Source organism: Eleginops maclovinus, chromosome 21 (assembly GCF_036324505.1).
Source record: "Eleginops maclovinus isolate JMC-PN-2008 ecotype Puerto Natales chromosome 21, JC_Emac_rtc_rv5, whole genome shotgun sequence".
Lineage (NCBI taxonomy): Eukaryota > Metazoa > Chordata > Actinopteri > Perciformes > Eleginopidae > Eleginops > Eleginops maclovinus.
This window is the reverse complement of record NC_086369.1, coordinates 5285834-5311893: the sequence shown is the minus strand read 5'-3', so window position 1 is coordinate 5311893 and position 26060 is coordinate 5285834. Positions and strand designations below refer to the sequence as shown.

Below are 26060 nucleotides of genomic sequence, written 5' to 3'. Positions count from 1 at the left end.
TGTTCCCTTTCTGCAGTGCGCAGAGTTTACAAGCTCCTTCCAGCGTCCTTGGATGTGACGTTTCAGGACCCCCTCCAATACAGACAGAAAACTTTTTCCGTTGCCACATACACACACACAAACACACACGAGCCCACACCCAACCCTCCTTTAGCATCAAAAAGCACAATGTCATAAGGCTGCATTATTTCCGGAGGACTACATTTAGATAATGATTGTCTTCGTTCCAAAGTCACCGTAATTATCCCGTGCGTAAAATGCGCGCATTTGTCAGCGTTTGTCTGCACATATCCCTAAAACTAAAATTATATTTTGAGTTTTGTTTCACTGACGTCAATGTGTAGGAATAATGACACATGGAAAGTGATATCTTTAATAAAATGTTTTATAGGTAGAATATAAACGCTCTTTGAGAGAAACGTCACGCCATCATTTTTGTTAAATACAACATTGTAAAAAAACAAACAAATCTGTTCAAAGGAATCAATAAGACCAACTTAATTACAACAAGACATCAAGGCAAAGTTGGTTTTCAAACTATCAGGTTGAGTGTGTGGATCTCATGCGTGGATCTCTGCTTAATCTCTTGGGATTGATGCCGGACGACTCTCCAGTGTTCTCGAGAGCCCGTTTCAACGGTCTTGCTGGGGTCGACACTAGAAGTAGAATACAGCGAAATGAACTTGAAAATTAAAAAGCCAAATATTTGTTTGAATGTATTCTCTGCCCTTACTCCCAGGTCAACAAACATACCGAGCTGTCTCTCGATCTCTTCCAGCTGTTTCTTTCTCCCCTCCATTTCCTGGTCCCTTTTCCTCATTTCAGGAGACTTCATGTTATTTAAGTGATTGTCACGCTTCTCCGCTGCTTGGTTCATCTTATCCAGAGCTGAGCGGTGGTCAGTGAGCAGGTCTACAGAACAAAACGAGAGAATTTAGGCACAATCGCACTGATAAGAACCCCAAACAGAACTCTAAAATATGACTTTGAGAAACATCACCTATGTGTTCCTTAAGTAAAAAGTAATGCTGTGGGAAGGGGGCCCCAAACACTTTTAACGCGCTGATTGGTGGGGCTTTGTTCTGTCTGCCTCCAAACTTGCCCTTGGCGCTGACCCTGTCCCCCTCCCTGGTCAGGATGGTGGGACACTGCATCTTATTCTGCACCACCTGTAAGTGAAGGCACATTTAAGTGGAGAAAATAAAACACAGGCCAGTGAATGTAGTTTGACGGCTGCACCTTCAGCATCACCTACCATCTTTCTGTAGCTGTTTGCAGAGTCCAGGTCATCAATCAGAATTGTTTCTGCGAGGATGTTTTTAAAAACTGCAAGGGAAACACAAGCAGGAAACCGTCAAAATCGACAAATCTAAACATTCCTGTTTTACTCGTAAAACTTTCACAATCACAGACATTAAAGTAGAATAAAGAGCTTATTTGAAATGTTACTGATACATGAATTGGGCAAACAACGTAAATATGTACCGTAAATACTCTAAATAAATAGAAGTGACTTGAAAAAAATGCAGGAAATCCCCATATTGTTGCACTAGATGCCCATTTTCTGCTCCAGTGACGAAGCCCTCGGTGAGGAAACTCCTCCACCCGTGAGGTCGGATCCCAGGTGGAACCATTTACCCAGCTGGAGTAGCGGGGCCATGAAGGAAATACCCCAACAACAGCAAACACAAACAGACCTGGAAAGTCTCTAGAGACCCACAGAAACCCTGGGCTCGTAATATAAATTGTGCAATCTGCAATAGCTAGGCAGAGTCGCAGTGTGCAAGGGAAATCCATGACAGGCAGCTCACCCATTTCACAGCTCTCAGGGTTGTCGGCGTACAGCAGCAATTCTCTGGCGAGGACCGGGTTTCCAGGAGGACAAAAGAGAGGGCAGCCATTCCTTAAGTGCGGCATCGTTCTGTAAGCAATTCAAATCTTAGATAAAAGGGACTGCTGAGAGGTTCCAAGAATTGTTACAAAAAGCACCATACAAGTGTTTAACTGATTTAAACTCAACAAAAAATCCAGAAGACTAAAATATGTCTATGTTCAAAACTCCTGATATTTAATACGGTAAAATGCCTCACACAAAGACGATTTCTTTTTTTTCTTTTGAATTTTTTGGGCAACTAGTGCCTTTTAATATAGTGCAGTTCAGAAACGGGGAGACAGAGGGGAAACCCCAGTATATGGCCGCCTGCTCTACCCACTGAGCTATACGACGGCCAAAACACAAAGACAATTTCAATAGTTGCAGCTGCTTTTTTATTCCTTAAAATCCAAAAATGTAATAAATATTTTTGGGTATCAGATTCTTTGTTAGACAAAACAATGTATATATATATATACATATACATATATATATATATATACACACACTATATATATACTGTATATGGAGTATGGTTTGCTAAAAATAGTTAATGTGATTTAAAGAAAGTCAAGTGTCAAAACATGCAACACCACTGGTGGGATTCTTTAAGTAGCTGTCATTACCACAGAATGGAGAGTCACAAAGAACAGCAGCAAGGATGCTGCTCTACTTCTGATTTTGTCGCTATAATCATTTAAACAAAAGAAAAGAAATCATAACAAATTCTTGTTTCGGACAATCAAACCTGGAGGAAGATGTATTTTCAGATGTTCTTTTATTGCCCAAGGTTCAGATTTCTGATATGCTGTTTTTCTTTAAATGTATCTGTACAGTATGTCCTCCGATGAATAAAAGCAGGACTGTTCCTCGTCTGTGTTTACAAACTATTTATAATTGTTGTTTTTCATCCTGTAATTTTCTTGTTTGGTTATTATGCTGCATGAATGTTCGTCCTGGGAGGGAAGTCCCTCCTCTGTTGTTCTTCCTGCAGGAGATTTCCAATTGTTGAGCCCCTTAAGGCAAATTTCTGATTTCTAATAAATTGAAGTATATAAACAAAATTGGCTAAACTTCACAGAACTCATCCTTATTGGCTATTTGTTTGGGAAAGAGGTGCCACAAGATGTTTAAATGACTGTTTTTGTAAGGCTTGGGGTAGGAGAAAGCTTAAAAATGAAAGACTATAATCAAGGAGGCACAGTAATCTCATCAGGAAATTCAGGTACCACAGCAATAATGAAGTGGATCATATTGAAGTGTGTGGGCACAAATACAGCTTGCACACCTTTCTTTGAACACTGTATTTAAAAGGAATCCATCATGGACCCAGATTGTTTACCTGTTGCCAGGGTGCACATAAACACTGTCGAGGGCCATGACCTGCTGCTGGCCATTGGTGTCGTCGTAGATCCTCCTCGCTGCTGCGGTTGTTTTGGTGATGATACACTCCATGTCACCCTGGATTGCCCAGGAGATAACCCGCGCAGCATCATCATCCTGCACAAAGGCCAGATGGCCAACCTGTAAAATTAAAATAGTTTTTACTGTTTTAATGTTTGCCAACTTTTTTTCCAGTCTGACAAACTTTTTCTCTGAAACGCATACAGAATCATTGATTGGAAATGCATGTGCATGGAGGTCACAGTTTCCTGAAATTAAACTGGGTTTTAAAAGCGGCTAAACCCATAGAATTCCTTCTTCCCGATGATATTACCATTCCCAAAACATCCTGCTGCCTCCTGAAGTGATCGGGGGGGGAGAAAATTCTTCTGGGTATTGTCGTTATCCTTTCAATTTCTGCCCGCTTCTCATTTATGAGTCTGTCCAAATCTGGAATCTGCAACAAAAAAAAACAGCAGGACATGAAAAAGTCAGTTTTCAATGAATGTATACGGATGAGATCTTCATATCTACATCTACAGAAGTACACATACAGTTTGTGCTGTTTCCATGTTCTTCGTGTGCAGCACATTTCTAATTGCAGCCTCTTTGTTACTCGCAGCGAGGTGATGAGCTGTGATGGAAGAAGCACTTGCAATTATGTTCAATTCCCAATATGTAATGGCGGACACAGAAGAAAAAGCACTGACATAAAAAGAAGCTATACTGGTACCAGTTATGTCTGTAACACCAAACATTAAAAAAGCGTGTGTCAAACGTTGGGTTTGATTCAGCGTTTACTTATTCTTCTATCAGATAGTTCCTCATTTTAATCAAACTAAATGTAAGTTTCTTATGATTGGCACTAATAGGGTGAAAGCCTGCGAGCTCGTTCAGGCAGTCAACTCGAGCACCAATGATACATTGACACGTAACGCACCTTGCTGCTCTTACAACCACCCAATCACATTCTCCTAAACCTAACTGCCTCTGCCTCGCTCATGCTGCTGCTGCTCGCCTGCCCCACCACCATGCCAGCATCCACCTGTAGGCTCGGGGATAGTTATTTAATCATCACCCAATGTTCTATGCAAATCTTAGGGTTGATGAGGCTCGAGCCTAGGTGCTAAACTCTATATGCTGCTTCTAATAAACATATCAAATAAACATGCGAGTTGTTTGACTGAAATGCGATTTGATACCCAACTCTAAACACGTGTCTGGTAGAACAAAGCGTATACGGATCAAGTATGTAATATAGTCTTACAGGTCATCAACTTAAGGAGATCCTTAAAAGTGGAAATGAACTCCTTATCGTTACGAACAGCAACAGCGAGCTCATCTTTCTTCTTGGACAGCTCAGACATTTTCCGTTGGTTGTCTACATCTAAAACAGACAAACAAAAGGAAGGTGATTGTAATTCAAATCACAGACAGAATGCAGACTGAAGTTGCACATACCTAAAACACCAAACCATCCAATTATTTGTAAAATCTGAGTCATATCTCATGCAGCAATTCTAGTCCAGGATCATACCATTGTAAAAGTGGAATGGCAGCTCAAAGGGGGCCAGGGTGGGAAACTGCAACACTTCTGGTGTGAAGAGTAGGGTGTATGCACTTCCATTTTCCCCGGGGCTGTTCTCCATGATAGCCAGCCTCTGCGCAGAATAAATTAAACAACAATGTGCATCACGGCACCAATCCAAAATAAAGGTTGCAGTGTGTATTATGGCAAATCTTTACTCACATCGATATGGGCCTGTCCTTCTTTCAAGCTAATTTCCAAACTTTTGGTTGAGCCTTCAAACAGAGGGGGGGTTCCGTTGCTGTCTCCGCTACAGTTCTTTATAGAAATGACCACATTCCCGTTAAGGTGTTCCCCCGCTGGGTTTCCAAAAGAATCCTGGAATCAGATAAAGAAACCATCTGATAAACCCCTGCTTTATTTTAAAGTATCTAACTGTAAAAGTGTCTTTGCTCTTTCACAATGAACTAAACGTCTTTTCCGAGGAGGAAATCTCACCATTATCCTCAGAGTCATATTCTCCACCAAGGTTCGGTTGGCCAGTACCTTACTGTAGGAAACAACTGGGGTGGGTGGCTGAGAGTCGGCTCCCAGTTTGACAGGTTGATTGGCCACCACATCTATAATAATCTAGAGAGAGGAAACAGTGCTGAGTCATCACTTTAATGAGTCAGGATTATGACCTACACACCGGCAACAACTCAACACTTTCCTGTTAAACAGATATTAGAGATAACACTGCGAGGACAATCTTTATATGGTGTGTAGTTTTGGATTAATTGCGTTTGGGTATGACTCCTCAAAAAGTGCTGTGATGTTTCCAGATTTTAAGCTCAACCAACCTGTTCACTGTACAGGAACTTTGTTGCTTCTAGTCGTACAGAAAACTGGATCGTGTGTTTTCCAACATCTTCTGGGATCTCTTTATCGCTGTAATGAAAGAAATAAAAAGATAAACTTTCTGAAAGGACTACGGTTGAAAAAAACCTGGCAAGCTGTTTATGCCAAGCTAAGTCAAACAGGCTTGCAGTACCTCATTAAAATTGTACAAAAATGTCAGAGTGTCAGTCATCATCTAATGTTTCCTTTCAAAATCTTACAAACAACTCCAAAGAAAACATAAACAGGTAAAAGGATTTTACCTGAAGTAGAAACGGTCGTTCTTCTGGTTCTTCATGGGTTTACTACATTTCAGCTCAGTGGCCTGGACAGAGAGGTCAAAGGGTATAGCACAACATTTAAGGATTTACTTTAAGCAAACTAAAATCATTCCTAATAATGAGTCAGCCACTAACCGTTTCTGATGGAGTTTTATCTGATGGCAATCCCTTCCACAGCCGCATGGAGGCAGCGGCGGGATTGAAAGTAGTCATGGGGCTTCCTTCCTCGGACACCACGGTCACAGAGAAGACTGAAAGGACACACAGCTGCTTGGTTTGCTAAGAGACGCTAAACCAGATGGAGAGAAAAATAGAGAAACAACAGGGATGCATACCTGGGAAGACGCCTCCAGCAGGGAACTTTTTAAGGTCGTACACCACGGACAGGCTCACAGGTTTGCTGGGATCAGGATTGACGGTGACATTCACTGAGGGACCAGGTATGGGTTTGTTGTTGAGGGACCCTTTGAAAACCAGCTGATAGTACCCCCTAGTGGACCAACAAAGTAACAACACTTAAACTAGGAACTGGTGGAATATAATGGCATGTATACAGTCCTGGAAATGTGGATGACTTATGACACAACCTTTAATTTGGGACAGAGATATTCTTTGCATTATTATTTAAAAAAAAGACGAATTGGAACTCACTTTGGTCCGCTCACGCTATGAACAGTGAAAGAGGCTTTCCCTTCTACGTTCACGGGTTGTGAAGTAACAGATAAATTCAACTGAAAAAACAAAATCTCATTACATTTCTGTACAAATCAGTAGTTCCTGGCCATTAATGACTTTCCAGAAATGATTAATGGAACAAGGTAAATATTACGTGTAGATATTTGCTTATCAAGCTAACCTTCAGTAACTGTGGTGACGACCTCAATTCAACCACAACCCTCTGGTCCGAACAGGGGTTATCCCCCTCGTCGCACAGCTGGACAACAAATGGTGTCTCGATGCCTTGGTCATTCATAAGCTGCAAAGACTGATGGATACAAAAGAACAGGTGCTTAGGCAGATAGTTTGGGCCTTTGTGTACTGGAAATATGACACTGTGAAGTAACATCAAAGGCTTTCTTCTTTAAATATTATTATAGAGAGGTGCAGGAATGAGTCATTAACCAGGGAATGAGTTAGCATTTTAGCACGTCGGGGCTCCCTTTTCAACTTTTTTTAAATTGTGTTTTTGGTTAGATTCCCAAATTAGCCGTGGCGACGTACAGTCACATTTAGTTTGTAGCATTACGTTTGCTATTTACTTGTGGCAAATTCATTTACGAGTCAACTTATATATAGAGCAAGTTAAGATGTGGAGATTATCCTGCTGAAAAAAACAACGTAGTATCGTAAACGTGTCTGCCACGTCATGACTGCACCACTACGTTCTGAATGCCCTAGCCGACCGGGACCCTCCAGTGGCCTCCTGTCTTACCTTCACTGGCTCGCTGAGTAGTTTAAGCTTTGCAGGGACTCCAGCGGTCACTTTAACTATGACGCGCTCCTCATAGTTCTTGTAGGTGAAGCAGATCTCTCTGGGACCAAGAGCCCCCGACTTGAGCTGCACCCCCATCACCAGAACAGAACTGCTGCCCTCCTGATTTCACACATGAGAGTGAGGGTTAATTCATCAGTTATTATCAGTAAATCTACACAGTTATGAGAGAAGTATCCAGATCATTTATGTTAGTAAAAGTATTGGAAACACAATCTAGTTAATGGGATGTAATATACCTTTTCTCGTTTATATGAACTGTAACTTTAAATACAGTAAAGTTGTAGCAACAAGATGCTCTCAAATCAAAAGTGAAACGAAACTTGCATTCCAGTTTATAGCTGCTCAACAATTAAACAAATGAGTTAACACTGTAATCAGATTAGTTTATGTATCTCTTACAAGAAAAAGAAAATGGCTTTGTTTTTTTTCCTACCTGCCATTTGAAAGTGATGGCTGACTCTTCCAGACCCTCAGCTTTCACCGTCATGTGGTTCTTCGAGTCAGAGGTAAGCGCCTTGGTTACATTATCATATTGGTCCACAAGCTCCAAGCCTGTATAAGACAGAAAAAAAGAAGTGTATTATCAAGTCGTCAAACATATTCTAATAAATCTGATATTTGGGTGATAACGTTCACACTAACTGATGTTTCCGGGTATTACTTCCCCCAGCTTAACTGTGCTCTTGACTAGAGTAGCTTTCAGCCGTTTTGGTTCATCAGGTTGTGGTCTACAAACAAAACAAGCAGGGATGTGGATTTGAAAAATACCAGTCTGCATATCAAAAGAAATTATTGACAATTCAATTCAAAACCACTCTCATTCCTCTCCTGAAATATAAAACTATGCCTGGTCCACTTAGCTTAGCAGGAAATATGTGAGGATTGATTAACTTTAGAGGAGATTTTGTGCCCTCCTGAGCTCGGCTAACTTAATCATTCTTTATGCTAAGCTAACAAATTGTATGGATATTTATTATATAACCAACTTACTCCTGACAAGAAATCTATCATGCATATTTCCAAAAAACAAACTATACTTATTTGCAAACACCTAATCACAAAGCAGAAAGGGTATGTGCCTTACACTATGTGGAAGGACACGAACACACTCTGGTCTTGGTAGGACACCTGGAAGAAGTGCTCTTTCTGCACCTGCTTGGGCACCTGTAGGTCCGGCAGCTTCCCCTGGACCAAATCTTCCAGATGTACATCTCCTGTCCAGTTAACCTTAAATACAGTCAGATGGAACAAAGAAAGTCACAAGTCGGGAATAAAGCATTTCCATCCCCACACCATTTACAAAACCAACATCTGCACGGAGGATTACAGCAAACAGGAGAGGAGGACGGTATATAAGCGAGACACACCTTTATCTTGGAGGCTATTTCAGGCGTGGGGGCGACCTCTCTACCAGCCTCATCGTACAGTTTGTAGAACAGGTTTTCCATCAGGCCTCCAGCCAGCCATACTATCTTTTCGTTGTTCGTGAGTACCAGATTTTCATCATCCTGGCTGCAGATCTCCATGTGGGAGATTCTTCTGCCCGGCACCACCACCAGCTCCCTAACGACTGCCGCGATTTTCTTCTGACTCTTGTTGGAAAACAGAGAAGTTACGAAGATGTCGCCATAAAGATTCAATTAGGGATTTTTCTACAAATCAACAATCTTTGTTGTGGACTTTTTAACTTACATGCATCTCAAATTGAACCTTGAGTTTTTTTGGTTCTCCCTTGGTTATTTTCAGGTTTATGGGCTTTGTCACGATCTGTCCGGCTCCTGTGTTACTGCAGTCAGTAGCATATGGCGGACACCCATGAATCTGAGGGCCAAATGAAAGATTGCAATGCAAACTGTTTATTTAAGTTCAGATGATATAATTTAATTAAAAGGTAAAAAGGGAAAGTAAATGGAGTAGGCAAGTAAAAACATATTTAATTCCTTAAAATAAGTCTTTTTTGCACTCCCATACCTGGCATCGAACGATCTGTTTGGCGTTAGCTGTGAGGTTTCCCGCCTCATCGTGGATCTCAACATTAAACAACACTGGGTCTCCATTCTCTATTCTGATTGGGTTGTTTTCTGGTGTCACGTGGATGGAGTGTGGAATCCCTGAAAAAAGAAAAGGGAGCCCAGTTTTTCAAACATCACGAGGAATATTTCATTGACAGGTAGAAAGATATTAGACTGAAGAAGGATGGTGGTTTGATTCTTATCCAAATGACCAACGTAATATTCAGCAGGCGTAAGCTGATTGGTTGATCCTTAATCAGTTAACTGGAGTATTTTAGTAATTGCTTAAGCTTAAAACATGCTTGTTGTCTTTGAATGAGCATTATTTTAAACATTTAACCAATCAAGGTCACTTTTTGATTGATTAAGTAAAGGCAGTCTTACCAGGAAGAAGAATGATCTTGATAGTGTCTGTGTTTTGCGTCAGGCCCACCAGGGTCACTTTCAGATCATATGTCTGCGAAATAAACAGGATGATAAAATAACAGAGGATAAGCAGCTGTGGGCTCTTCTCTTGGGTATACAGCAGTTGCACTTTGTGTCAAATATTGTAGTATTTTTGCAGAAAAGTGAGATATGTTATAGATGTGCTTCTAACTTAGCTTCCTTATGGAACAACCTTTCTTCTGAGAGAAGAGTATCTGGTTTTTCTGACCTTTGATTGTTGGTGGTTCAGGCTTTTTCCACTTGCTTTGACACCTTTGAAGGTGAACTTCGAACCACTGCTCTCCGTTGTGTCGTAACTGATAGTCAGGCCACTGAATAATAATGATACCAATGTTAGAGGGGCGAGCATATCCAACATCTGCCAAATTAAACACTTGATGACATTTAAGATAAACTTATGATACTTGAATACACAAATAACATATACACATCAGTTAACAACTATAACTTGATAAGACAGCAATTAGAAAAAAGGGGATCTTGTAGGTGAGCTCCACGGCAAAAAACCAAAGGAAACACATCAAAACTCGGGTGAAGGGACCCACCTGCATTTGAGTAAAGGTTTGAGATCAGGAGGAGGTACTGCTGAGTGGTCATAACCATCTTTTATCTGCAGAGGAATGTCGAAGGGCATTCCCACACGAAGACTGGAGTTCATTTTACCAAAAACAAAACTCTCCGCCTTTCCCTCTGAGGAGTGTGAGAACAGTGGACGTGTGTGATTACGGCATTCAGAAAGGATAATGATTAAGACAAGCTGAAGTTTCCTTGTGTTTCAAACCTTTGATGGTGAAGTTGAGTTTGTAGCTCGGAAGCTCTCTGCCCCCAAAGCTGTTAGCATTGTTCTCGTTCAAGAGAGTCCTGAGGATCAGAGTATACTCCCCCAGGCTGGTCAGATTGTCTGCCAAAGGGGAAATGTTGGCAACTTGATACATGATCTTTCCGGAGAAAAATGAAACCAATAATTATGAAACTGACAAATAAAAAGAAATGTACCAATCTTTTTGAACCAGAAAAACTTTGCTGTTAGGGCAGTACACTGGAAGACTTCTGTATCTCCTTTAGGACCTGCACATGAAAAGATGTATAGAGTTTAGTTTATGGGACAAGCTGTGCACCAAAAATCTGAACAAGGAATTAGACACAACTAGAATACATTTGGGTAGCAGACTTTAAACGAAACAAAGAATGTATCAACTTGAGCTTTGGGAAATTATAAAACAAAGCCATTTTCATTCATTTATAGGCTGAATGATTAACCAATTATATTCAATGACAGGATAATCCATAATTGAAGAAAGACATTTATAATGACTGCATGGTCGGTAAGGAATTCGTCTTTTAAAAGCAGAACTCAGGAAAGCAATTTTAATAATAAACCTGTGCTATGATTCCACATCAGGGCTTTACATGTATGTTTGTTTAGTTATCATAAAATAACATATTCCTTCTGATTTACACATTTAATTGTTTGTAATAGTTTGAGCACTGTTTGGATTTCAAATGCTAATTACTTTTCTTGCTTCATTACTGCTTGAAACTCATAATACAGAACATCTGATTTACTTTCTAGAGCTTAAAAAAGGGTGTGTTTACCGTGCTTAACAATTTTGAGCTCAATATTGAGTCTTTTCCCGGCTCCCTGGCCCACTGCTGGCATCTTGGATATAAACTCTCCTTTCTTGTTCAGAATTTCCACGTTGAGTGGCCCTGAAACGATGCAAAACATCATCATAAAAACGACAATTGTATTATGTGCCCGGGTGTTGTATACAGTAAAATTCAACAGTTTACCTAACTGAGCCCCAGCTGGCTGAACGCCATTCTGTGGCCAGGGGTTCCCTTCAGGCCAGTTCACTCTCAGAATCTCTGGAAGCCTGGGACAAACAAATACCATTAGCTGATAAAACCTCACCAAGAGGTTAGTACCACAACTAGTCAGGAGAAGGAGAGATTAGGTGTAGGGCAAGGAAGCATCGGGAAACTCATTACTTCTAATTGATAACACATCTATCACCACTGTCACATATTGGAGAGGATTGTGCTCTGTCAAGGGTGTAAAAGGAGCATATAGGAGCATCTCCCCTAACTGCTTACTCACTTGGCTGCGTCGTTGTCAATGTTTTTCTGGATGGCTTCGTCAGTGGCGGTCTTGTCAATCTTGGAAATGAGCATGGTCTTGTTCTTGTTGTGAAAGGCTTTGGGTTCCTAGGAAACAGATTTGTTTGTTAATATCCGCCTGAGTTGGTTCCTTTATTGAAGACAGATATAAAGGGTTAGTAACAATTGTCTACTTACTTGACAAATTTCCACCTGTCCCCCTGTGGCAAAGACATTTCCTTCATGTTGTCCATACAGCAAGAAACGCACCACGCTGCCATAGATAATGGGCTGTGTTTTCTGAGACTTCACCTGTATGAAGAAGTAAGTAGGCATCAATATCGAAGAAAGAACAACCGGAAGATACACTCACAAAAGCAAAAGCTTACAAGTTGGCCTTCTGAGTATTTTTTGCCGTCCCATTCGATGGAGGTGAACGCCGCCCAGGGATACTGCATTTTCTTGACAGACACATCTGTTCGTGTGATGGTCTCCTTGAAGTCGAGGAACTTCACTTGCTTGTCGTACTTCTCGTGACAGTTCTTTAGCCACTGCGTGAACTCCTTCTGAATGGGACCTCTTTGTTTCTGCGGACAAAAAAATAAAGCAGTTTAGCAATACCCAGTAGTTGTAATATTGAAATTAAAATGAAAACCAATGGGCTACAGCTCTATGAAATATTAGATTTTTCCTCTGCCTGTGCTGCAACTCTTTTTAACCCTCTGTCGGAAACCAGAGCCCAGGCTACCCTGACTGGCTCTGTAGGATTTTAACCTTTGCAAACCGTTTAGATGCACAAAAACCTAAATTAGGGTGTCTTTAAAGAGCAAAAACACGAGCGAAAATATATGAAACTGCAGAGCTGTGTATTCATTCTCTTTCAGCATTCCAAGCAAACTTTTCTTTCATTTTATGCCAAGTAACTTAATTCACTGTTAATACATTAAATAACATGTAGCGCTCACCCAATTTTCATGCACTAATAAAAGCTTCTTTTTTTTTAAGAAATATATATCCACTTCTAAAACATGTACTCAAAAAGTAACAATCTTGATCCTGAAATCCTGAAATTTGTTGTGACAATCCAAAAAGTTTCAAACATTTCTAAATGACTACCTGTCCGTTAACAATGCGTGTGAAGAAAGTGTCCTTTTGCTTCAGTTTCAGCTCCAGTTCCATGAAGGTGAGCTTGTTGGTGCTGACTGGGAATTTGTCGTCGGTGAAGAGCACCCCTGAAATCCGATTGTAACACTCTGCAAGCTCCTTTGCTCCTTTACTCTGATCACACCAGTCGAACCTGTAAAACACACGGACAGCAACACTGTGAGAACACCAGCATACTATGTGAACTCTTTAATAAATTCACTTCTCACACGGCTAGTGTCAAATAAATAAGTCTTCAGATGTTTCAGATGTATAACTGGCACAGTCAATTAAACAGCTTCATCGTGTTTACGACTTTAGAATTTGATATTAACGTTTACTTACAGATTACAATACACATAGCTGGTCTGCAGAGTAGCTTAAGTACAAAACAAAAACCATCAATCATGTACAATTCTTATTCCTAATAAGATCTCAGTTGAGGGGCTTCTACTGCTTCTCTTAAAGCCACTAACTGCCTTCTAACTGATGATCCAGTACCTTCCGGTACTCTACTTCAACTTACATCTACATAGAAACTATATATAACATATAATCAAGTTCAATATTTTGCTACTCATAATGAAAGTGCTACACCTCAGTGAAACCTGCCTCTTGATAATGAATCAGTTCCCCTAATTATTTTATTTAATTAGCTTTAATTAAATGGAACTTAACGACTTGGAATCTGCTTTGTAGAAAATGATGAAGTCTGCTCTTCTGTTGTGCATGCAAAACATTAAATCTTGCTTGCAATCCCTTTGAACAAGAAGCGAGAGGCTTTCTAACAAGTTGTGGTATTAGCACTTTGAGGGCATTTATCAACCATATCACCTGTCACACTGTAACTCCCATCTATATTTTAATACATTTACTGCTTTTGTAATTGTCTCAGTTAGCTATTCTCGCGTGTTATTACATGGGTTTATCTTATTATTAAATAGATGAATTTGTTTGGTTTTTATTTGTATTTTTCATTTAATATTGTGTGCTTTTATTATTTGTATTTTCCTTGAAAGGTAAATTGATTGTAAGAATGTAAACTCCATCCCACTCATGACAGCTAAGTGGTGAGATGTAAGAAGAAAAGAAAGCCAATAGACCTGAATGTGTGTGTCCTGCAGTCTTCTTCTATTGTGAAAAACATTACACTGGCTTGTATTACGTACATTCTGATCAAAGTTCTGGTCTCTTTATACATTTTCTCATCTGAATCCCACAAAAAAACTCACAACAAATAAGCTAAATCCACAGACTGTCTAGATGTTCTTGCTCTAACATAAGCCACAGCACATCAACTATAAAAATGACGTGACAGAAAGTACTTACTCAGACACTGTGGTGTAAGGTATGAGCCGTCCGTTCCAGAAACAGTCGAATATCGGCCTTTTCCTTATTTTCTGATGCTGGGCTCCCGGCTCATTATCAGCATCATCTTCCTCTGATGGACGAAAGACAAACACTGAAATCCACAGTTTGGATCTAAAGCTGTACATTTTCATATTCAAGACTTTGAATACCTTGCCCAGCGTCAGGTTCCTCCGGGTAAGTCTCCTTGTCATACAGGAAGGGATGATACCGAATGAGGCCCTCCACTGTGCCGCCTTCTGAAGTGGTGGCCTTAAACTCAAACGTGTCCACAGCCGATTGTATGTACTGAGTCTGCATGTCGTTTTCCACTTCTCTTAGATCTATCACAAGGGGAGGCTTGTCACGCAAAGTGATCTGTTTGAAAGAGTGCCGTGATAATATTAGCTGAGAAAGACTCAATCCAAAGCTTCAGCAGAATGTGGAAAGGTTGCCTCACCGTGATTTTAATTTCAGGGTGACTATTCGAGTCTGTGGACCTGTCACTCATGTCCCTTCCAGTGGCTCCATGAATGTAGTAGTGATATATTTGACTGAAACGTGGACATTTTTTCAATTAGTTAAAGCAGACAACATGGGACCTGTTAAGACGTATAAGTTATTATCAAATGATGCGGGTAAATGAACTTACGCAAGTTGTTTGGTCCACACTTTGTAATCCTGTTTGATAAAAGCGATGTGATCAGGAAAGACTCCCGTAATGACAACGGCCGTGAACTTTTTCTTGCCAGATTCCTCTGCGATGAGGTCACGGAGGAAGCGCTCATTTAAATGTGAAGAGTTGCAGGGCTGCATGAGGGGGGGTGGGACATCACACAAAGAATAGATAGCAGGGACGTTAACACAAGGAGCTTGATCACCTTGTTATTGAAGTTACAAGCGAGCACTGACTTCATCCCATCAGAGTACTTACATTCCTGTTGAGAATGTTCCCGCTGAAAACATCCTCTTTGTTCTTCTCCTTACTCTCAAAGTCTTTTTTGGAAATAAGCATCTCATGAACATCCGGGGAGCCATATGCTTTAGTGATCATCTGAAACACAGAACAAAACCAATCTATCTTATTCACTTCAATGAGGCCCGTTACATTACATGTCACTTGTTAGACGCTTTTATCCAAAGCGACTTACATACATTCAATACTGTGGGCAGTCCCAAAAGGGGCGATTTAGGGTGAAGTGTCTTGCCAAGGGACACAACGAAATGCTGACTGGGACTGGAACCTGCTCTCCCCTGACCTGAAGATCAGCGCACTATCCCACTGCGCCACAGCCTCCCCACAAATACAAATTATCTATTTTATTTCCCTATTTATTTATAGGTCAATGATCAATGAATGTATTGTATAAGATATAGGCATCTCTAGTCTCCAGGCAGAAGACACAAATGATTATTTCTCAGTGTCGTAAAAGTTTTAGAAACAAATAAGTACAGAAAAACATTGTGTGCAATAAATAAGTATGTGTGTTTAAGATTCTGGTATTTCTTCCTTTGAAACTATTTTCACTGAAGACTTACCCTGCCTGAGTCTCCGATGTGGAAAATAGCCTGTTTTCCTCCAACTCCAAAATAAGATATATCACTGTTGAGACTGCGAGGGACAGGATCAGGCCGAACATACCCTTCACGCTCACTGTGAAAAAACAGATTTAAAATCGAACTCGAGGCATGTTAAACAATATTGAAAGCTTACGTTGAAATGACATGGCTGATCTAAAGCTAGAAAGTGAAGGAGGTAGCGCAAACAAACCTTCCACTCGAGCCGTTTTCCCTGTTAAACTTGGAGAGTCTGTACCGTGCCCAGTTTTTGAGCTGTTGAGAGGTCATTCCACACCCGTTATCTAAAACGATCACTGCAGGTTTCCCGAGAGTTTCATCAAACATCTGTAGAGAGGTCGGTCATTAGTAAACAAAGACAACGACTTTTTGAACACTTTGTGGAAATGGGATAGTACCATATGCAAAAGATGAAGGAGAAGTATTTGGTATTTTAAGGATTTGCAAGTGTTGAACCAACCATGCGTATCTCTATCGTCCTCATTCCTTTGTTTTTAGCTGTGGCTGAAAGAGCGTTGTCGATCAGCTCGGCAAGAGAGTATGCTGGAAAAAAGCAAGAAAAAGTAACAGGCAATGAGTGATTATATCCCTTACATGTATTCTACTTTGATTATTTCAGAACTTACGCAATGGTTTCTGTCCCCTGCTAGCCCAGTACTCATATGTGCCACTCTGGATCAGCGTATCATAATGAGGCGTAAAGTTGATGCGCTCCTTCGTCGCTGAGGCCAGAGCTTGGTGCTCCTGTTCCAACAAGAGGAGGGTGCTGTCATCCTGAAGCTCCTCTACAATAAAAGGAAATGCATCCATATTGTGTAATCTGATATCAATTCTTACATGAACTGTAAAAGTTTAAAAACTGAAAAATATAAACACAACAAATTAAGATTTCCAGCATATTTGTTACAGTTTCTCATCTGTAATGAATGATAGCTTGAGTACTTTTCATAAGAAATATATTATATACTCACCAAATATTTTAAAATCCAAGACTACTCTGTCTGTTGTGACCAACACAAATGTTTCATTTGAACGGATTGCAAATTCCTGTAATGAAACATCAAAAGTGAGTGTTCATTTGTGACTTTGTTAGAGCTGAAATAATCAGTCTCTTCATTGATTTTTTTTTTTATTGTACACTTTTTTGTATTGAATTACTTAGCACCAGTATCAAATTGCAACCAAACTTATTTCAAACTCCTGCTGGTGCCACTGGACCAGTAGTTTTGAAGGAATACAACATTTGACTTTGAATTGCAACCAAACTCATTACACACATTATTAGACTCCTCTTTTTGGACTTCACCAAAAAAGGTTGGTAAAATATAACTTTAGGTGAATCTTTATTGTTGAAATATTTTACACAGCTTCCCCTCTTTACCGTGTAGTGCAAACAAAGTCAGTACACATTAAGGGTGTCTTGCTGTTTGGACTTCCCTGAACATATGTAGGGAATACAATGTATTAAAACCAAAACATTGAGCTTAAATCTCAATTCTTGTCTGTGCTAAATCGAGTTGACTACACTCTAAATATCCTGTTGAAGTCACGTGAACTAAAGTAAAGCTAATTAACGTTACCTTGTGCAAAAGTTGAAGAAAGCCTCTGAAGTCCACATCCCTCGTTTCCAGCTTTTTCTTGGTAACTTTCCTCCCATCTTCGGAGCGGCAGTCGTAAACACAAATCCTCCTGCGGGCTTTTCCTCCTTCCATGGCTGCAGAGAAGAACACCGTCTTAACCTCAATGTTTAACGTAGCTAACGTTCACTAGCTAGCTCAGCTACATGTACCTTGCAGTTTGAAGTCATCCCTAACCTTTGAAACATGTACACGCTGGTTAAATGACCCTGCCTTGGGATACGCCTGGTTATGTTGCTTCAACTCTTCACTATCACTATTTTCAAGCACAGTTCACGCGCATTCGCTTGCACGGAAGCTCGTTGATGACCCAAACATGTACTTCCGCGTAATGGAAACAAACACACCGCCGGGTCTCAAAAATCGCTCTGCTTTCGGTATCGTTTCCAGAGAAATCCCGTTGTGTGGATACGTTTTGTTTTGCCATTGGCCGGGAAATGGTTGCTACATCGCAACACAGCGAGTTAGATTTAATATTAGCATGCGTTAAGGAGAGATAAAGCAACCGATTAGACTATGTCCGTGGTGCTGGTGAACACGCAGGGCTGTGTTTTGGATGCACGCTCCCTCATTGATAAGGGTTATTTGCAATGCATCCGAGTAAGAGAAAATAATCAACTATCACATGTGAATTGCCGTTTCAAAGGGCAGTGTTTTCAGATCCTTAAAAGCCATTTGAATGCAAAGGCCACTGTTGCTGCTGATGGAGGAAACATAGATCAGTTGCAGAAAACAGACAAACCAACAAAGGTAAATCAGGGGCTCACAGTTCTATAGAGCGACAATTGCTGGTTCCCAGTGCTGTATTTTTCATCCATGATGACTGATTTAAGTGTTATGATATGCACGTGTGTATATAATAGGTACATTTTTAATGCAACACCAATTGTCTTTTAGGTCTCCAAGCCAAATCATAGGCTACTTATCGCAAGCTGTTGTATCGCAGCTGCCCTGCAGTGGTTTCTGAATATTTGACCTTAACATGATTTGTGTCCGACCCATTTACACCAACATGTGTAGACTTTATTCACAATCGTTATGATAGTTTTTTTTTTTGTATTTCTTGTATGGCTGTTGTATTACACTGGATTTCAAACTGAGAACTGATTGTACACGGTGTATAAATCAGAGTTGTAATAACTCCCTTTAAGAAGTGTTTAAACGTAGTACATACAAATCCATCAGAGACACATTTTTGTATACTGCTTTTTGTAAGTGTATGTTTTTTCTATCAAACATTCTCTTGGTAAACATTGTTATCAATATCTGCTTTATGTGAATAACACATTACATCAATTTTATTTATTTAACATTCAGAAAAGGAAACGAAAACACAGTGAACTCAACCAGGGGGAAATTGATTCACAGGCTTTCCATGAGAAGGTAGGTTGAATCTCTTTTTGTAACTGAAGTCTTAGCTGCACGAGTTGACTTTACAAAGAAATGTGTTAAGTAGGATAAATCAATTAAATTATCCTCAAAATTGTATCAAATAGCTACCTTTCCATCACTGAGCTTTAAAAGTTGTATTTCATGCACAATAAATAAAGTTTGCTGATACAGATCAGGTCTGTCGTCCTGGAGGGAACCAAGTCCTTGGTGGATTCTGCCCGATCCCTGGGATATCTAAATGGCACTTCAACATCAGACACAGTGATTGAGCCTCTTCCCTCTCAGGAGTCCAACCTTGCTGCTCTCTGTGAAATGGCTAAAGAGCTTCCTCTAGTGGACGATGAGCAGCAGGAGTGTGCGCAGCCACTTGTTGCTGAAGATGGCAGTACATCGCATGTGGACTTGTTCTCTTGTGTAACAGAGAACAGGACTAACTGGGCAAATGTGGTCACACTGATGGGAGGGGATTATGTAATACCACCACACACAGCCTTCTTGCTTTCTGATTTCACAAGAATACAACCCCTAGCCCACTGTGAGTACAATGTTAAGAACTAAAACATGTTTCAAATATTGGTCCGGCCATTAGGAACAGAATGCGTTTTTGATGCATCATTGTAAATTATTATAGTACGAGTGTCTTTCTCAAAAGTAGCTGTCAGTAGCCTGATGTTGTTAACTGAAGCTACTTGTTTCTCACACAGATGGAAGAAGGTTTGACTTAATAGTTATGGATCCACCCTGGGAAAACAAGTCTGTGAAAAGAAGTCGCAGGTAATTTGACATTTTGAGTGAAACCGTTTTTTTTTGTGATTAGACTTATATGGTTCGACAAGGAACATGTCAGAAAAATAAACTGTATCAAATTAAAACAAGACAGTATATTCAACAGCAATATACATTATATACATGTCACCTATTAATGTTGCTCCCTGTCTCCTTGCTTATAACCCCTTCAAATGAAGAACAGTTTTCTTAAGATCCCTGAATTTTATCCATTTAAAAAGTGATGCTACAGTTCTTAATGTGACAGTAAAGATTTGTCTAAGAATAAAACTGAAGTAGAGAAGGGTTTGCATTACATATAATAACCTAAGAAAATGTATTTTCTCAATAAAGGTACAGTTCTCTGCCCTCGACCCAGCTAAAACGGTTGCCTATACCTTTACTGGCCTCCCCAAACTGTTTAGTGGTCACCTGGGTCACAAACAGGCCCAGCCACCTGCAGTTTGTCCGTGATGAGCTGTATCCACACTGGGGGGTAGACGTTGTGGCTGAATGGTTCTGGGTCAAGGTACAGAATTTTTTTATTTCTCAATCACAAGTATCTGAACTATTGGTGTGAATCCAGATGTTTATTGTTTTTTCCTTAGGTGACCACATCTGGAGAGTTTGTGTTTCCATTGGATTCTCATCATAAGAAGCCATATGAAGTGCTGGTGCTGGGACGGTATCGGCCCTCTTCAGATAGCGACACAGGGTAAGAAAAGTTTGACTTCTCCGTGTTCCCTTACACACTATTTATGCTAGATTTATTCAATGACAAAATGTTGGTTTCTCAGCTCTTCAGAGGCATCAGAGGTTCCTGTGGAGGATCAGCGTTTGATTGTCAGCGTCCCATCAGCTCTCCACTCCCAGAAGCCCTCACTGTCAGGTAAATGTTCCAGCACTTTCTGAATGCTTGGTATATCCAAGGAGTACATGACTGTTATGGGTTTAACTGTGCCACCAGAGGGCAATGCAACATCAGAGATTGTTATCCTTCTTGATAAATCCAATGATAAGAATCCCATTCGGTCTCCTATAACATCAGCAAAAGCTAAGGCACTAAAACTGAGTCAGCTGTTAAGGTTTGCATGGTGGAAATGTTAGCAAACTTATTTTATTCCATGTAAGAACACAACCCTTCACGAAAAATTATGACTACAGTGTTTTGTTATACGAGAAACACAAAACACACTAAAGTAATGTATTCGTAATTATTGTCATTTTATAAGTGGAAAAATCTCCCTTTTAAATGTATAAATTGCTTTTCGAACACATGCAATTTATTTATGAATGATGTTGAGAGATAACCTCTCAAAAACAACATGCATGAAGCGTCTCATAAGGAGGATTTAAATCCTAAACTAATTACGGGTTTGATTAGTCAGATGAACACTTTTATTTTAATCAAATGTGTCCTATCTGCGCAGAGTGTGGGAGACTTGACTTCCAACATGGACCCTTGCTACTTTGCATCAATGTAAAACCTTGACAATGAATATGCAGAATCTGTGAATAAGAGGCTTGACGTCATGTCCCTCCCTCTCAGGGGAACGCGATTTATTGTGCAGTATGGAGTGCAAAACACAAGTGTTTGCCGGCGCTCTTTCAGAGGCTGAGAAAAGCCTCCACCTCATTGAAACGGCTCAATATTGCTTAAAAAATGGATTTCAATCATAACCATGCCATGGTGGAGCTGTGATACCATAGAGATTAAGTGTATTAGCACACACATTGTGTTCTACCGCCTTGTGTGATTGTTAGGTCATGCCCAAGACTCTCAGCAGGTTCAATCAGAACTGGCAACAGGGTTTAATTAGTTTCTTCATTTGCATTTGTTTTTCTTTATTAGTTGTTATCCAGACATCTTTATTTAGATGTACTCAGCTGCAAATGTAATGCTACTAACAATTAAATACAAAAATATACCGTTTAAATACAGTGGGGCAAAAAAGTATTTAGTCAGCCACCAATTGTGCAAGTTCTCCCATTTAAAAAGATGAGAGATGCCTGTAATTTTCATCATAGGTACACTTCAACTATGAGAGACAGAATGAGAAAAAAAAATCCAGGAAATCACATTGTAGGATTTTTAATGAATTAATTGGTAAATTCCTCGGTAAAATAAGTATTTGGTCACCTACAAACAAGCAAGATTTCTGGCTCTCACAGACCTGTAACTTCTTCTTTAAGAGGCTCCTCTGTCCTCCACTCGTTACCTGTATTAATGACACCTTTTTGAACTCGTTATCAGTATAAAAGACACCTGTCCACAACCTCAAACAGTCATACTCCAAACTCCACTATGGCCAAGACCAAAGAGCTGTCAAAGGAGACCAGAGACAAAATTGTAGACCTGCACCAGGCTGGGAAAACTGAATCTGCAATAGGTAAGCAGCTTGGTGTGAAGAAATCAACTGTGGGAGCAATTATTAGAAAATGGAAGACATACAAGACCACTGCTAATCTCCCTCCATCTGGGGCTCCACGCAAGATCTCACCCCGTGGGGTCAAAATGATCACAAGAACGGTGAGCAAAAATCCCAGAACCACACGGGGGGACCTAGTGAATGACCTGCAGAGAGCTGGGACCAAAGTAACAGAGGCTACCATCAGTAACACACTACGCCGCCAGGGACTTAAATCCTGCAGTTCCAGACGTGTCCCCCTGCTTAAGCCAGTACATGTCCAGGCCCGTCTGAAGTTTGCTAGAGGGCATTTGGATGATCCAGAAGAGGATTGGGAGAATGTCATATGGTCAGATGAAACCAAAATAGAACTTTTTGGTAAAAACTCAACTTGTCGTGTTTGGAGGAGAAAGAATGCAGAGTTGCATCCAAAGAACACCATACCTACTGTGAAGCATGGGGGTGGAAACATCATGCTTTGGGGCTGTTTTTCTGCAAAGGGACCAGGACGACTGATCCGTGTAAAGGAAAGAATGAATGGGGCCATGTATCGTGAGATTTTGAGTGAAAACCTCCTTCCATCAGCAAGGGCACTGAAGATGAGGCGTGGCTGGGTCTTTCAGCATGACAATGATCCCAAACACACCGCCAGGGCAACGAAGGAGTGGCTTCGTAAGAAGCATTTCAAGGTCCTGGAGTGGCCTAGCCAGTCTCCAGATCTCAACCCCATAGAAAATCTTTGGAGGGAGTTGAAAGTCTGTGTTGCCCAGCGACAGCCCCAAAACATCACTGCTTTAGAGGAGATCTGCATGGAGGAATGGGCCAAAATACCAGCAACAGTGTGTGAAAACCTTGTGAAGACTTACAGAAAACGTTTGACCTCTGTCATTGCCAACAAAGGGTATATAACAAAGTATTGAGATGAACTTTTGTTATTGACCAAATACTTATTTTCCACAATAATCTGAAAATAAATAAATTAAAAATCCTACAATGTGATTTTCTGGATTTTTTTTCTCATTTTGTCTCTCATAGTTGAGGTATACCTATGATAAAAATTACAGGCCTCTCTCATCTTTTTAAATGGGAGAACTTGCACAATTGGTGGCTGACTAAATACTTTTTTGCCCCACTGTAAATGCGTGCAACAAAATCCCCCCATTAATCCAGCGTCTGTTACTCTGCTGCACCTCATTTGCATCGGTTTTAACTCCGTTACACTGACCCTTTTTCTTTCTCATAAAGCTCTGTTGTTGTTGGGCGTGGCTCAAAGCTGTGATTTAAAACAATTGTAATTGCAGGGTGTCATGAAATATGACAAAGGCCTGACCCAACCCTTGCAGAGCTGCTAATAAAAGCAGAACTGTTTATTTATTTAACTGTTTGACCACATCATTAAACACCTCAGAGGTTGCAGGTTTTTTTGTTTTGTTTACTCATGCAATGAATTATGCAACTGGTTGAAATTATAAATATGTCCAAGACCTGTGGCATTAATCAGCCTTTGCTTTCTTACTCTCACCTCAAGCTACCATCCTTGTAATTCTGCACTTTTGTCGAGCATGTCCTGTCTGCTAGAGCCAGTGGGTAGCCTCAGTGGTGTGAAGCCACAACCCTCAAGTCTGCAGCGTTGAGAAACCCTGCCCCACTTCTCCTCCCCTCTCATACAGGGCTCATATCACTGACATATTTGGTTGCTATGGAGAGATATTGAACACCATTGCTAATACAACACATCCTTGCCAGATGGTCAAGCTGCAGGAAAGAAACGTGCTTGCATTTCTCTGTACAACAAGACCTGTAATCCCTATTAATTAGGACCCCATAGAACCATAGCAATTGGGAAAAAAGCTCCCTCCCCAACTTGGTAATATAATTAGTGGTTAATTGGCTGATCCCTAATATTCGTGCCAGGAAGAGGTACTTTGCCATTTGTTAGGGCTCCATCAGTGTTGAATGGAAAATCAATCAGTCATATTGATCTATGCATCAACCTTGGTCAGCTCTACCACTTTTACATTTCACTTTAAAAGCAGGCTATTTAAAATACCTGATGTCATAGGTCATATTGCAGGGTTTTTTTTGCTTTTGGTTAGAATAACTTTGGTTCTGAGGTAAGGAGGAGCATCGTGTCTTAGGTTTGCTCGTAGAGTGTTATATTCAATGTATATTTGAAACTGTGGAATACATAACAATACTGTTATTGAACTGGTGGAGCAGTCCTCTAAGGACTTTAGGGGGAATACGCAGACCCTGTAAGGCAGGGTTCTTGTCCTGTGTTTTTAAGTAATATCTTCCTTTGCCTTAGGCCTCTCTGCAGAAGTTTTATACATTGTTCTATTTCAGAGTTAAGATGATAATTAGACCGTTTATTCCCTGTTCAACTTTGAGAGCTGAGTCACCCGTTAAGGTTGATTTAGTTGGAGAGCTGCATGTTTGGCCTTTCCTCTGTGACTCTGTCTCTCTGACGTGCAAAGGAAACGGGAGGCAGGACACCACATTGTGCAGGCTGGATGGGTTTGGGTATCAGGCTTTTGAGCTCATTAACTCCCTGAATGTTGGCTGAGGCGAGTGTCAGGATGGTTTGAGCATGCACAAGAGCAGACAGAGTAGCACCGGGCCAGAGGAAGTGAAAAGTATCTGTCAGGTGTGCTGGTCCTGGAATATCATCTGTTATAGACTCAAGGTCACTTGCCTTTCTGCACATATAAAGGTGTGTGCCGTGGTGTGAAGGAGCTGGGCTGTTGCCAGTGCTGTCCTCTGCCTATTATGGAGCAAAGTGTCTCCTTAAGAAATTAATTCAGTGCAGTACATTTATCTGAGTTTTTCTGCCTCAGGTCCCATGGCCCCTGAAAGCCACAATGTTTACTACTTGTCAGTAAATTGATAAATAATTGAATTTCTAATGTGTTCTCAGGCTGGTTATTATTTTTAATGGGGCCTGCCTAAAAAACTGTTATAAGAACAGCACCTTCTGTTGATCACATGCATGTTCCTAATGAAAATGGTGTTTACTAAAAGTTAACTTCACATTATCATCACAGTATGATGTTATTCTTTTAAAAGCTTCTTATATCTTGTTTTTGATGACATTCAGTCGTTAATGTTCTGTGATAGTGGAAGCACTGGCTGTGTCAGTGCACCGTGACATCACAGTTCCAGGTGAGGTCAGACTTGAAGCCTTCGATCAGAGAGGGAGGCCATGAATTAGCAAACCAAAAAGCATAACTGTTTTTTGGGAGGGTTTAGAAGTGAAATATACTGTTGCTTAAACTTACTGTATATACTATTTTTGTACCAGAGTTGATTAAAACCAGCCACCTTAATTCCTCTTCCTCATTTCTCTCTGTAGAGGTGTTGAAGCCCTACATTGGAGCTGAGGCCAAGTGCTTGGAGTTGTTTGCCAGAAGTCTTCAACCTGGATGGACCAGCTGGGGCAACGAAGTGCTAAAATTTCAGCACACAAGCTATTTCACTCTGACGGCGACAGATGACGGCGCACAAGTCCTTGAAGACAAAGCAGCAGACGACTGCACAGACAATCCTACAGAACCACAAGGGTTAAGCTCACCTGCAGAATCGGCTCACTTTCCCACCCCTGTGGAAAAATGACCGACCTTCATCACATGTAGCATCAGTATTTTAGTCTGTTTCCAATAAAGATTCAATGCCAGAATACTTCTTTACCAGTTTCTTTTGATCTGTACTTCTCATGCACGTCAGACCTTTGATTTCTTTTTATGGGGGGGCCTTGGTCAATTTTTTAAGGTAGTGATTCCCAGGGATGATGAT

At 40.5% G+C, this 26060-nt stretch overlaps 2 protein-coding genes across 3 annotated transcripts; one reads left to right on the top strand and one right to left on the bottom strand.

Moving 5' to 3' along the window:
* Positions 1-367: 367 nt before the first annotated feature.
* smchd1 (structural maintenance of chromosomes flexible hinge domain containing 1) lies at positions 368-17955 on the bottom strand. Of its 2 annotated transcripts, XM_063912727.1 has the most exons (48): positions 17856-17955; positions 17647-17780; positions 17038-17113; positions 16693-16851; positions 16527-16609; positions 16260-16393; positions 16028-16142; positions 15423-15542; positions 15141-15298; positions 14949-15042; positions 14662-14866; positions 14471-14582; positions 13115-13295; positions 12388-12585; positions 12197-12310; positions 12000-12106; positions 11693-11775; positions 11495-11608; positions 10895-10966; positions 10680-10799; positions 10444-10588; positions 10107-10209; positions 9836-9908; positions 9411-9550; positions 9132-9260; positions 8807-9031; positions 8524-8666; positions 8082-8167; positions 7873-7991; positions 7377-7538; positions 6801-6929; positions 6596-6675; positions 6280-6434; positions 6080-6195; positions 5927-5988; positions 5627-5714; positions 5283-5414; positions 5007-5162; positions 4794-4917; positions 4524-4643; positions 3811-3890; positions 3591-3713; positions 3216-3397; positions 1812-1921; positions 1256-1326; positions 1001-1169; positions 754-912; positions 368-656 (listed from the first exon to the last, which is right to left on the bottom strand). In XM_063912727.1, exons 2-48 carry the CDS (start codon positions 17776-17778, stop codon positions 541-543), a joined length of 5874 nt encoding a protein of 1957 aa, XP_063768797.1. In that variant the 5' UTR covers positions 17779-17780; positions 17856-17955; the 3' UTR covers positions 368-540. The 2 variants fall into 2 exon arrangements, with proteins under 2 accessions (XP_063768797.1, XP_063768798.1); XM_063912728.1 differs by lacking the exons at positions 15141-15298; positions 15423-15542; positions 16028-16142; ... (4 more) ...; positions 17647-17780; positions 17856-17955 and having other exon boundaries at positions 14662-14832.
* mettl4 (methyltransferase 4, N6-adenosine) lies at positions 17931-25946 on the top strand. The gene is made up of 8 exons (XM_063912729.1): positions 17931-18453; positions 19021-19086; positions 19267-19630; positions 19800-19869; positions 20215-20389; positions 20469-20575; positions 20658-20749; positions 25621-25946. The coding sequence occupies exons 1-8, from the start codon at positions 18220-18222 to the stop codon at positions 25878-25880; spliced, it is 1368 nt and encodes a 455-aa protein (XP_063768799.1). The 5' UTR covers positions 17931-18219; the 3' UTR covers positions 25881-25946.
* The last annotated feature ends 114 nt before the right edge of the window (positions 25947-26060 follow it).